Source organism: Mesitornis unicolor, unplaced genomic scaffold (assembly GCF_000695765.1).
Source record: "Mesitornis unicolor isolate BGI_N332 unplaced genomic scaffold, ASM69576v1 scaffold34362, whole genome shotgun sequence".
NCBI classification, from domain to species: domain Eukaryota; kingdom Metazoa; phylum Chordata; class Aves; order Mesitornithiformes; family Mesitornithidae; genus Mesitornis; species Mesitornis unicolor.
The window spans coordinates 6,374-19,058 of NW_010170417.1; the positions used below are offsets into that span (position 1 = coordinate 6,374).

At 46.9% G+C, this 12,685-nt stretch overlaps 1 protein-coding gene across 1 annotated transcript; it reads right to left on the bottom strand.

Annotated features, from left to right (window-relative positions):
- Positions 1-4,332: 4,332 nt before the first annotated feature.
- CBX7 (chromobox homolog 7) lies at positions 4,333-12,253 on the bottom strand (the record flags this gene model as incomplete). The annotated part of the gene is made up of 5 exons (XM_010179686.1): positions 4,333-4,594; positions 6,637-6,976; positions 7,577-7,643; positions 8,169-8,234; positions 12,210-12,253. Coding segments are annotated over 5 exons (666 nt in total), but the record flags the coding sequence as incomplete, so codon positions are not given.
- Between the last annotated feature and the right edge of the window lie 432 nt (positions 12,254-12,685).

Here is a 12,685-nt window from a genome sequence, read left to right on the forward strand (position 1 = left end):
AACTTAAAGCTCAAGAGGAAGGGGTGGAGAGGCGGCAGTAGATTTAGCTTTGCTCAAACACTTGGATGTGGCTGACAGCCCTCACTGCTGTCTTCCGCAGCCCGGCCTCTGTTGTGGCTACCACCGAGGGTCTCGCATGAGCCACCCTGCCTGGTTTTTGACCTGTGCGAGGCCTCCCTTCTCTGTTCCAGTGAAACCATCAAACAGCACTAGCTGGTGTACAGCAGGAAACAGTACTGGGGCCAAGGGCCCCCTGCGAGGTGAACAAACAATTTTATACATTCAGTCACAAAACACCAGAACAACAATTCTGGACAGTTTCACAACACGAACAACAAAAAAAGCCATTCAGTTCTCAATAAGCTTCTTTCTGTCTGAGGCTCCGACATAAGCAACGGTCAACGCACTAACAAATTTGGGCTTATTTTGGCAAATGGAACTGCTTTTGGGTGTTCTCACAATAATATCCTGGCCTTGCTTGGAAAAGGAAATAAAAATAATAAAGCAACCCACCTTGGTCTGACTTCACAAGCAGAAGGGCCCCCAAGCAAGTGTAAGACAACAGGGAGCATGCAGGAGATACAAGGCTACTTAATGCCACTATTTACGTGTTAAAACTTGCTGTTCCAAGGCATCACTTATATATCAGAGCGGTAACATCTAGTTTATAACCAGCCAGGAACAGAGGCAGTCCTTTCCATTTTTTTGTTGGTTTCTGTTTTTTTTTTTTTTAAACGCAGAGTTAACAATAAAGGTTTTCCAACCTCATGAAGCCTCTCAGTTCTGCCATATCAGATACAGCGAGTTCACTGTGAGAAGATCTACTAAATAAAAACTTATGTCCCTTACATGTGGCTGGTAAATTCTCACATGGAAACAGTCCTAAGAATGACTATTAGAACAGTTCTTCTTCGAGAAGTTTGTTTTTTGCGTACAGTTCAGTAATTCCCACTGGCTGAAGTTAGTTTTCCTTGTTTACAGCCATGGAGCCAAAGGAGGTATGGGAGAGTTAGCCCATTTCTATTCTCGGCTTGCGCTTCAAATAGAATTATTAAACTCAGCTTTAGCTGGATGCTATTCTGGCTCTTCTAATCAAACGGAATGTTTAACGAAGCTCTGAGCACAGCATCTGATTTTCATGATATGTTAGTCCAAGAGGTCCCAATTCAATTTTCAGGATTTGGGTTGAACTGACAGATGGACAGTACTGGGGAGAAGAGGCAAGTAAACCCAGACGACCCCTCTTGCCATCACAAGTAAAACCCCCATACAACTCTACACCTGCAGAAGTGGAATAAAGCTAATTTCAAAGTCCCTGAAGGCCAGCTCTACCAAGAAAGTTCGCACTGATATATCACCAGACAATATGGAACACAGCCACATTTTAAAAAGACCAAGAGAAAAATCTTCTCAAAAAGATCCTCAAGATAAGCAAGAATTCGCGAATGTCAAAAAAAAAAGTCCACCCCGACACAGTAACTGCTTATTTTCCTACCACAAACTCCTCCTCACACACACCAACCAAACCCACGCATATGCAACTTTTTTCATCTTAACCTGATAAGGGTTAACTCCTCATTGACCTGCACACAAAGCAGCGGGGTAGCCAGGTACTTTGTTCAACACTTCATGCGGTGAGATGATTAGTTACCAGTGGAACACAAGCTAGCCTGATCCAAAAAATGATTAAGATAAGAAACCGTGGGTGGATCCTCTCTGAAAACTCCCCTGCAAGAGGAAGAAAAGATGTTTAAAGAGAAACGCCAAAACAAAACATTGAGAAGTCCCAGCTGGTGAGCGGACAGAAAAGCCAAGGATGGAAATCCAGTTTATTAGGACAAGCTCTTTCCTGCCACAGGATTGGTATTGCTTCTGCTGTCAGCCAAAGCCAGGAACCTGGGTAAATAGGAAGCTTTTTTGGTGTATTTGTACACTGAGATGAAGACAGGACAAAGGTGGCGGTAGCTGCATTAGAACAAAGAAGTCAGGTCCTATAAATGCCACGAAGATTTAGCAGGATGAGCTGGAGTTCAAGACTTTTTAAAAAATAAGCTAAAATACTATGCTTCTGCAACCATATTTTTCTGACCTGTTACAATGCCCAAGAGCGGACTCGACCATGTGGTGTGTCCTCCGCTCACAACAAAAGAGAGATGCAGGTATTCAGCACAAATGGCAGGTGTCGGGCAGAGGAGGTGTGGGGGGGTGCGTGGGGGTGACGATGACAACACTGTTTGACCCCACATCCTGCAAAAGAGGGTGATCCTGTTTATACAGTGTGACTCCAGATTCAGAAGCCTTGCTCTGGACACCCACGTTCAACAAACATCCTGAGCCTGTACGCTTACCTCATCCATTTGCCCTTGCTAGCGATTGCAAGCTTCTTTCCCACTCACTCTTCCTCCCACCACATAATTCCACCCCAGCTTCCACTTCTCACCCTCTCAGATTTCTCCATAATAAAACGCCTCTGACACTTCTTTGGGAGACAAAAGGTTAGTCCAGAAAGTTAAGATGTTCCTAGTGGTCCTGCTGTGACACAGCGGAAGACAAGCCTGCTCAAACAGCTCTGAGATGGAAGGGGAAATCCTAAGTCTACGCTGAGCTGCCATATCCTATCTGAGGTCAAATTTGCTTTTAATAAAAAACATAGGGGCGGTCCAAGTACTTTTAAAAAAGTAGATGCTTAGAGGACTAGAAGCCCCAGAGCTCCCAAATTCTGCAGGCCAGCAGCCAAGCCCTTCAAAGGAGCACATTGAGGATTTCCATAGGTGTCGACCTCAGAGCTCAGAAGGCTCATAGCTTCATTCCGAATAAACGCAGCAGATAAAAGATGCTTCAGGTGGAGTGGGGAGAGGAAACAAAGGATTTAGGAACAGTAATCATGACAGTAGCCAATGTTACCCTGCAGCACTCTGTCCTGCAGTTCCCACCTTAGACTCTAGCTTACTTTTCTTGCTTTCCATAGGAAAAGGACTATATTTAAATTTTTAAGTTATTTAAATAAAATTTGCTTTTTAAAAAATGGAAGAGAACGTGCATGTGCAAGAACAGATGCTATGCTAAACTACCGACTCAAAATACAGCGATTCTTGAAAAACCTCAAAGTGTCACAGGCAGTCCAGCACAAGGCATTTTTAAGTGCAAGATCAGGCAGGGTCCCTTGAAATGCAGACCCCTTTCCTTGGCAAAGATTTGTAAGCCTTCCAAGGGGAAGTTCCCATCAGTAAAGTAGTACAGGATCACAGATACTGTGAGGAGACTGGAGTCACGGAAGAAAATTACCCAGGCAGTACAATCCAAGAATTCTCATTGCTAAGAATTAAATTTTTTTCCCCTCCTTCAATCTAATGCATTCCCTTCCCCACGCGTTGTTTACCTTGGATCTCTCAAGGGGATCCTAGAACAGAATTTGCTGCTAATTAAGGTCCCTTTCTAGCTCAGTTCTGTCCAATTCCTGTGTCCTGGGCCTGTGCCAGTATCTTGGATATCTTTGCAGCGCCAGGCAATGCTTTGGTTGTCCTATTAGCCCCTCCTCCCAGGGGAGAGGAGTCAGTTTTCAACCGACTTATTACCACAGATTCAGGGCAGCATTTGTTATTAATACTGAATTTGGCAAAGGGTAAGAACACCCCACTTTCCATAACGCATTCCTCACGCACCAGAGCAGAGCCTGGAAGCCCTGTTTAACATATACAGAATGGTATGTCTCCACTGCGCCAGCTTTCTGAGCTTTTAATGGGGGCAAATTGAATTTATGTCGCCAATCGAGATCTCAGAGATGCACTTCAGTCTTTCCGCATGAACGACAATCAAAGGGAGAAACCTCTGCTGTCTACATGGACCCGTGCTGCAAAGACTGACTTACCACACACAGGCAAATACGGCTCTGAAGTCCTGACAGCAGGCCCCAGGGAAAACAGCACTGGAGAGAAAGTCTGAACAGGCTGGAGTTATCTACACAGGTTGGATCCATTGCCTCTCACTGCTGCAGGAAGAGAGGGAGGAGGAAGGTGGGAAGAGCGATACACAGAGAAGTATCTTTATCCAAGGGCTATCAATTGCAGAACAAGGTGGCAGGCTGGAGATCCAGCTCTCTTTCCACCTCCACATGCCCTCTCCCCACAAATGCAGCTGCCGCCACTTAACAGGATAAAAGGCGAATTGTTCAGCTTGCTGCTCTCACATCTAGGAGGGGAGTCTTTGCCAGGGAAAGGGCTGTCAGTTTTTCAGATGGACAAAGCAATGACAAACACGCACCCCCTACACGGCCCTTTTTTGCGTATCTGAAAGGGGAAAAAGGAGGAGAAAAAAAAAAAGAAGGTCTCTGTAAACATTTTAAGAGGAGACATTTTGGATTTTTTTTTTTCTCTTAAGGGATAAAATAACCCTTCACTAGCCCCACCCTAAAAGCACTGGTTTTGAGGACCACTGAAAACAGAGATTCAGAACTGCGCACTCCGGTCTCGGAAGAAGCCCTCAGCCACTTGTGCTTCTCTGAAAGTGACGGTAATGGAGTTTGCCGTGATGTCTGTCACTGTCACTTCGCTGGGGGGCACAGTGGGAATCCAAGGGAGACTGCCATCCACATCTGCTACGGAAGGAGAGGCAGATAAGAGCGTGTTAGCGAGAGAGAAAGACAGGGTGAGGGAGGAGGAAGGAGAGAGGGAAGGGAAGGATGGAAAAAGAGGCGTCCTTTCTGAGGAACGGTGGGTGAAATCAGCCTGTACGAGCTCTGTGCATACAAGGCATGAAAGAGCACGGGCAAGCCCTCCCCTCAGAGGCTAAGGGAAAATGGAGGATCACTGCAGGCTATAGTGGGAAAAGGGAAGAGTAGCAAAGGTGTCCAGGCACACCAGCATCGGAGCAGCCTACACAGAAGACTCTGTAACACCACTCAGCTCATCTGACCATCCACAATTCCCTGATACTTCTCACTCCATCTTAGCCCCTAATTTGGCTCTGTGTCAGCAAAGCACACTCTCCCAGGTGCAAGCTCACCTGCTTGTAAATGCCCTAACCTGCTGCAAAGCCAAAAATCACAAATTCTTACACGTGCTCTTCAGATATGCCTATGGGAGTCAAAGGGATCCAAAATGGAGGGTTTTACTTGTACTGCACCTGCAACGCAGCCTTTTCTCTCAAAAATCCATCAACATTGCTTCATGGAGAGCCTGCTCTCCCTTTCTCATCTCCTTCCTTAGCTCCCCCATAGCAAGAATCTCAAGCATCCCTGCACATTCTCACTGTAAGAATAATTCACAGTCCCTCTGCCACCCAAAGCCTCACTTCCCCCAGCCCCCACAGCCAGCCACAAAAATACACAGAGGGAGGGAGGGAGGAAAACATACCCTCTCCCTGCCACTATATTTGTACTATATACCCTGTTGTCCCAATCTGGGCAAGGAACAAAGGCCCCTTAAGACTGTATTTCCTGGCCTCTCTCTCAAATACCTGGGGTGCCTACTTTCATCTCAGAAAGAGTCCGATCCCCCCTACCAACAACTGGAATTCCACACAGGCCGTGTGTCAAGGAGAACAAAAACAGTTTCTGTAGTGCCATTCACTCTTTCAATCCCCAAGTGCTTTAGAGCCCAGTGTTTCTAGTGGGGAACAGCTCCACATGTTTGCTTATTGCCAGGACGTGACACAAGGTTCTTCTTTGCTAGCCCTACTGCTGCCTCCCTGGATTCTGGGTGCTGTTTGAGTCCCTCTCAGAGAGTGGTGGACAGCTTTCTCAGAACAGACTCCTCTCCCTAAAATCCTGCCTAATCTAGCCTGGCTACCAGCTACTCCTAGCAAGGAGTAGCAGGATTCCCTCAGCTACTACAAGCAGCACAAGCCCCAGTTTTCCACTCCTCAGGAAAGCTACGCCTTCAGAAGCTCTAATAATGCAGGGATAGAGTTTCCCTGGTAACTCGGAGCAACACAGACATCCCACAGCCCTCCTGCACAAGATGCTGGTACCCTTCCCCAGAACGCCAAATGTGCTTGGACATCTCCTGTGCCTACACTCATGGTGCATACTCAGTGGGATCAGGCAGGAGTTACCATCCTTACTTCATCTCTCTCATCCTCCTCTCACATAGCTCTATAGCAAAGGACTTTGGAGAGAGTGTGCGGTGTGGAGAGGAAAGGGATGGACGGGGCAGAGGAACACACTCTGGGTTCCCAGCACCATTCCTGTGTGCTCCTCAGAGCAGCATCACGATACAGCGCTGGTGTCCAAGCTTGTCCACTGTCAGCCAAGCTCATTTTAGCAGAGCAGCAGGCTGAACACATGTGGGTACATGGACAGAGTCAGAGAGGTTACCACTGTCACACCTGCATGTCACCTCTGCTGGGAGGAAACTAGAAGAGGGGGGGTAACTTGCAGTAACTTACGCATATTTTCTAATGTTGGGAGGGGCATCACTGATATGAGACTACGGACAGGCAACAGCACCAAAAATGCAGATTAAGATGTGCTATTCATTCAAAGAAAGGAACTTGCAGACAAAAGAGCCATGATGTGAGCCAGCAAGGGCTGCTCTGAGGACCTGACCCAAACTACAGCGTGAGGCAAGCAAGGAGGAAGCACGCAGAGCATCCTTCACATGCCCTAGAACTTCACAGCCAAGGGGTGCCTGGCCTTACCTTCTTTGCTGGTGTGCTGCATGGCCTCCCAGTCCTCAGGGCCCTGCCTGGCCTCCAGGCCCACTGCGTCATTCAGGAAGAACTCACGCCTGCAGTTTCGGCTCTCCAGGCTCGCCATGCGGGGGAACTTCTTCCTCGACAGTCGCAGATATTTCTGGTTTTTGCGTTGCTTCCGGAGAGAGAATGGCAGGACTGCTCCCCCAGTCTTCTCCGAGAACTCTGCCTGCCCTGGCTTGGCCCCTGGCAGGCTACTGTCTCCTCCTCCAAACCTCCGTGCAAGAGAGAAACAGAGCTTCTCCTTTCCCTTGTGGGCACTCCTCAAGTCCATGCCATACAGCCGCTGCCAAGATATCAATGCAGCGAGGGTCAGAGTGGAAACCTGATAATAGTCAGGGCTCCCACCTGAGTGCCGGGAAACTATTCTCTGTTCAGTCCATGAACATCTAGATGAGCTAGGAGAAGTTGTGTCTACAACACTGTTTCTCTCACCTTTTCAACTTCCAGCTAAACTCTTCCTAATATGTGCTTCCTAGGACTGGCTGTTTCGCTTGGCAACAGTCAAAGCATGCTGCAACTCCACTTCCAACCAGTGGCTACCTTTAACACGATGGAAAGTTGAAGCCCAACATAAAATTAAGAGCACGCAAACCGGGTAACCTGAAACCACCCAAGCCCAAAGTTTATAAAATCCTAGTTCAGAGAGCAAGAGCTGTTGTTGGTTTTCATTTGTTTTGTTTTGCTTTTTAAAAGACAAGTTAGCTGGCTCTTCAGCTAACAGGTTAAAACTATCTGCCTACCCACTGATTTCATCTTGTTGTGTTAGCTCGTTACCTCCAATTTTGTCCATGCAACAGCAAAGGGACAGTTTCCACCTCCCTGTGAGCAGAAGAGCAGCACAGCAGATAACGAGTTAGAAATACACAGAAAAGCAAGAAGCTACCTGCAGCAGGAGGCGCTTTGGTTTGGGGCCTCTTTTCCTGTACCCCGATGCACGGTCTCTCTCTTCCCTGTGAAAGACGAACACAAATCAAACCAAGTACTAAGTACCACAGTACAAAGCCTAGTTGGGACTTCTACCTTTTGCAGCACAACTCCCTTATTTATTTCATGGAAACCCAATGGTGACCAGTGCGGACTTGGAAAACATCCCAGAACTGCTTCTTGTAGGAGTGAAAGCCTTGCAATAAGAGAATTTCTCTGACTCAGCTGATCAAGGATGGGTTAGATGAACTTCTCAGCTAGCATCACTCCAGGCCAGCCTTGAACCTGATTAAAACCTAAAGACTGATTGCTCTTTGGCTCAGTGCTGCTTGTTCTTGGCCTCATTTCCTGAACAGTGCAAACTGGAGCTGCTTTAACCCTGTCTTGTCCACCTCAGCCAACACCAGGGTACAGAGATAAAGCAAAATTCATTGCTATACATCTCATCTTTGATCAAAGTAGGGACAACAGGGGTACTTTACGCACACCATGAAATAAAGACACCATTTCCTTTTCCTGTGTCCAAGGAGAGAAAGAACACGCGCCCTTACTTTTCTTCATAAGCCACCACCAGGCGAGGGTCCAAGATATGATCCTCTGGTTCCCATGTGCTGTATCTGAAGAAAAACATAAGGAACATAAAGTAAACAATATTTTAATTAAATATTCTCTCTGCAGGCCTGCTACCAGTATGCTGCGGCCCTGGATACTGTCTTCACAGGGGTCAGCATGGCTTGCCACAACATTGCGAGAGCTCTGAGGAATTCCAGCCGTTCCCTCCCCAAAATCGTGCAGACACCACCTCCCCTTCCCAAAACAGGCATCAAGCAGCTCTTTGCAGGAGAACAGGGAAGGCTTTCCTCTGCAGGGCCTCCTCCATGCTATTTGCAAAGCCTGTGCAGACACTTGCAAACTGATTTTAAGTCAATGCCTAAACAGGTCTTATCTGCAGCACTCCCTCAAATCTAACAAACCCTGTGGAACAGTGAGACATGATCAGCTTTCCAAAAAATAGGTCTCTCTTAATTTAGAGTGCTCAAAGAGTAAGTACGCTTTCTCACTTGTGTTATTAATTACCTCTAATCGCTGGAGCCAAAAGTATTCATTCAAGAAGAGTTTAATTTTTCTCCACGGATGCTATTGGACTAAACATGTTTAGACCTGTGCCCTGAGGCAGGTTGATGGCGCCCTTCCAACTGTTCCTCCTCTCTCTTGCTCCCCCTGCGGGTTATTTCTACCGAGCAGAGGTCACCAGTGCTGCTGTACCAACTCGGGAGGGACCCATCGGCATTGTGGTCAGGGCTACCAAAATCACTCAAAATGAGCTCGATGGTCCAAACGTAGCCTGTGACCAATGTCACTCACTGCCCCAGCACCCTCCTCGATTGCCGGACAGCTGTGACGAGAGTCAGATGCTCAGGAAAGGACTGAACTCACCCAGCAGGCAATGCCAAAACTGGTTCCCAAAGGGCATGGCTGCACTTAATACCAGGGAGAAGCAGCCAAAAACTCCCATTTCGGAAAGTGAAAGGATTACAAAGTGGTCATCGTGGCATGTTTACTTCTAAAGGGTCATGTTTGCCCAGAAAAGGTGAGTGGTGTAACTCTGTCATACAAATTCCAAGGCAAGAAAGCACGTCTGAAATCCCAAATGCCTCAGAACATTAATTTTCCTGGAATGCGAAGTCCAGGGCCTGAAGGCAGAGCCCCTCCTGGTCCCTGGGTAGGAGGACCAGATGCAGGTGGGCAAGGGTGCTTTTGTAACAGAAGGAAAGTGTTTTAGGATGTTTACATTTCTGGATGGAGCACAGGCTGCACACGAGGGCACGTGGTACATGCATATATGTACACAGGGGAGGTGGTTTGGGAATGCTTTTCCCTTTCATCTCCATTAGGCAGCAGAAAGGTACTGAAATGTAGAAGCATTATTGGGAGAATCGCTCTAGAAATAAAAGTACAACTCTTTTACAAAAGGGAGAAACAAAAATACGAAGTTCAGATATCCTGAGGTGCACTGTACACCAGAGAGTTAAGAACAGACATATCTTCATAACCAGCTGATCCCTCCCCTCCCTCCTTTGCCGAAGCCTCCTGCAGCAACCTGATGTGAGCTGTCAAAGCCAAGATGCTGTTTAAATGAGGAAGGTTTCCTCCCAGCTGCAGGCATTCTGGCACTCATTCTACAAATTTAAGAAAAATAATAACACAAGATGGGGATAGGGACAGAAATTGGATTGCTTTTCATGGGCAGGAGAAGAAAAGGGATTTGAAATTTTTTTGAAAGGAAAAAAAACAACAACCTGGTGGGTGTTGCCTTTTTCTCCGCAGCTCAGTTTCTGGCTTCGCTGCAGTGGCAAAACACTGCGTATAAAAAAACACGGCTCAGTCTGCCGCGCGCGCGCACACATCGCTATATATACGGGTACACACAGCCCGGGCTGCAGCAGAACTGCAGAGAGCAGGCACTCTGGAAAACAGAGATCATATGATCTTCCTTCCCCCTCCTTCTACTCCTCCTCTTCCCCCTCCCCTCTTAACTCCAACACAAGTTGTAAACAAGCCTGCAGTTAGAACCAGACTGTAACTCCTCCATTCCCCGACTCCAGCACTGCAATCCAGAAATCTGAGGTGCGGGGCATTAACAAGAATTTTTCATTAAAAACAATTTTAAAAGTGAAATATCAATAGATGGCAAAGCAGCAAACTACTGACCCATCCTTACTCTCTTCTATGAAGCCTCCAATGGGAATGATGGGATAACTGGTCCAGAGATTACTAAGAGCAATGCGACAAGGTTGGGGAAGGGACTGAAAGGAAATGCAACAGGGGATGAGGAAACAGAGTATGTTGGGAGCAAACAGCTTGTGCTGCTGCGTGCTGTCACAGGCATGTGTATGTTTAGAAACAAGGTACAGAGACTGCTTGCAGGATCAAAGTGACCTCAGTGCTCAAAGCATCTTGGTTTTAAGCAACCCAAATCACTGAGTGAACAGTTAAAATGGAGGGAGGAAAAGAAAATCAGTGCTCTTCAGGTTTGGAGTTTGAGGGAGGAGGGAAGCTGTTTTGACATGTCACAGCATCAAAATAAGGGAACCCTGACATTCCCTTGCTCCGAGGGCTGTGCTTTTAATTCTCAAAAGAGCTCCTAAGGAGCTCCAGCTCCTAAGCGCTGGGCAAGGAGAGGCAGCAGTGAGAATAAGGGCTGCTCTGTGCAAGGAAACATTACGTCATGCCTCAGCCCACCTTCTTGGCAAGGGAATTTACAAGAGAAGGACCTCAATGCATTTGTTGAAAGGAGAATAGGATACCCATCAGTATTCTGGCCAAAAGGGAATGGTGCCTTGCAAGCTACAAATACATTTCCCAACCTCTACCAGCACTTAAATTAGGCTTGGCTACTGAGGAGGCTGAAGCGGCCAAGAACTGACCCACACTGCATGGCCACTGGTGCTCAACAAGCGCACAAGGTGACACTTCAACAGCAGAACTTACAGTCAAGAATCAAGTCATCCTCTCCCACCACCACCACCAGGGAGGGGAAGCTGCTTATATTCACGCATACCCCTATCAGTACGAGATTAGGCACGCAGGAACACATCTCAGCTTCTTGGGCGCCAGGTACAGTCTGCGAGGACCATGTCCCAGCGGGCCCCGCTTTGCAATTGCAAGGGTGAACCAGTAAAAGCAGTCCCCTTTGCTTAGCAACACACAGTGCTGCAGTCATACCCACGCGCGTTGGTGTGTGTACACACGGTTACAAACAGAAAAGCAAAGGCAGGTCCCCATATGGGTTGGCCAGCGAGCCAGGCTGCTAGCTAACGTAGCTGTATTCTCCAGTTCCCTAATCCTTTCAGTCTCAAAGCATTTTACAGACTGCTCAGGCACAGAGCAATCACTTCTCTTCAGAGGCAGCTGCATTTTAAAAGGAGTACCTGTAAACAGTGCAGAGCAATGCTGCAATCTTTTTTATTTTTTTTTTTTATTTTGGCAACATAGCAACCAAAGCAAAAGCAGAAAAGGCACTCAAAGTAACAGGTGGTTTCGGACAAGGAAACAAAGGCACGGAGGTAATTTTCAAGGGACAAAGGTCATCTGCATTTGGCTACAATCAATAAATCTGAAACATCGCCCCTTTCTGTTTGTGAACTGCAGAGGGGAAGCAGTAGGACAAGACAAGACCATCAACTTGTTTTCTACTTGAAAAGACTGCATATAGTCCTAAAAATAAAGTGGGGTCCTCTTGGTGCTGACTCAGAAAAGCAGGTGCCATTCGAAGTTCAGAAGAATCAGGGTTTTCTATTGAACTGATGATTAATTTAAAAACATTTGTATCTAGAAATCATCTCAATGGAATGTTTCAGTGGTGGCAAAACCCAGTCAGAATAGATTGGCACATGGTTTGTGTCCCTCAGCTGCCAGCCCAGAAATAGGTTTGGGTTTGGTTTGTGGCTCTTTGTTTTTGTTGATTGTTGTTGTTGGCATGAGGCACAAAAGGTTGCCCATTAAGGATGAGATGCTCAGTTGCAGAGATACAGTGTAAGCTTTTACCAAATAGTAAAGAAAGAGTAAAAGACAAGTAAAACACAACTTACTTTGGGGGCCATCCTTTCCACTTCACCAGGTATTCTACTTTACCCTATGGGCAGAAAAAGGAAGAAGACAACAGGTGAACCCCACAACCAAATATGGGCCACGGTAAGAGATGCAACCAATCAGGAGGACTAAGCTCTGCAACTGAAAAGCTCATTTCCCATCACTTTATTTTCAAAACAAAGCCACTTCCTCATTCAACTACACTTGCTATACCTTTTTTCCCCAGAAAATGGGCACGCAGGGGTGTTGAAGCCTGCTTGAACTACCATCAGCTTGGGGTCACACCTTTGCAGAAGCCTAGCAGGCAGAACCCCAAAAGCCAACCGGCAAGCAGGACTGCAACCACTCCTGCATTTACAGGCAATTCTACAAGGCATCAGCACGCGTAAACGCGAGAGGGAGATGTATGCCAGGAGCAAGTGTCAGAGGAAATTTTTTCAAGCAGCGAGAAGAAACACAATATTTCAGAACCTAT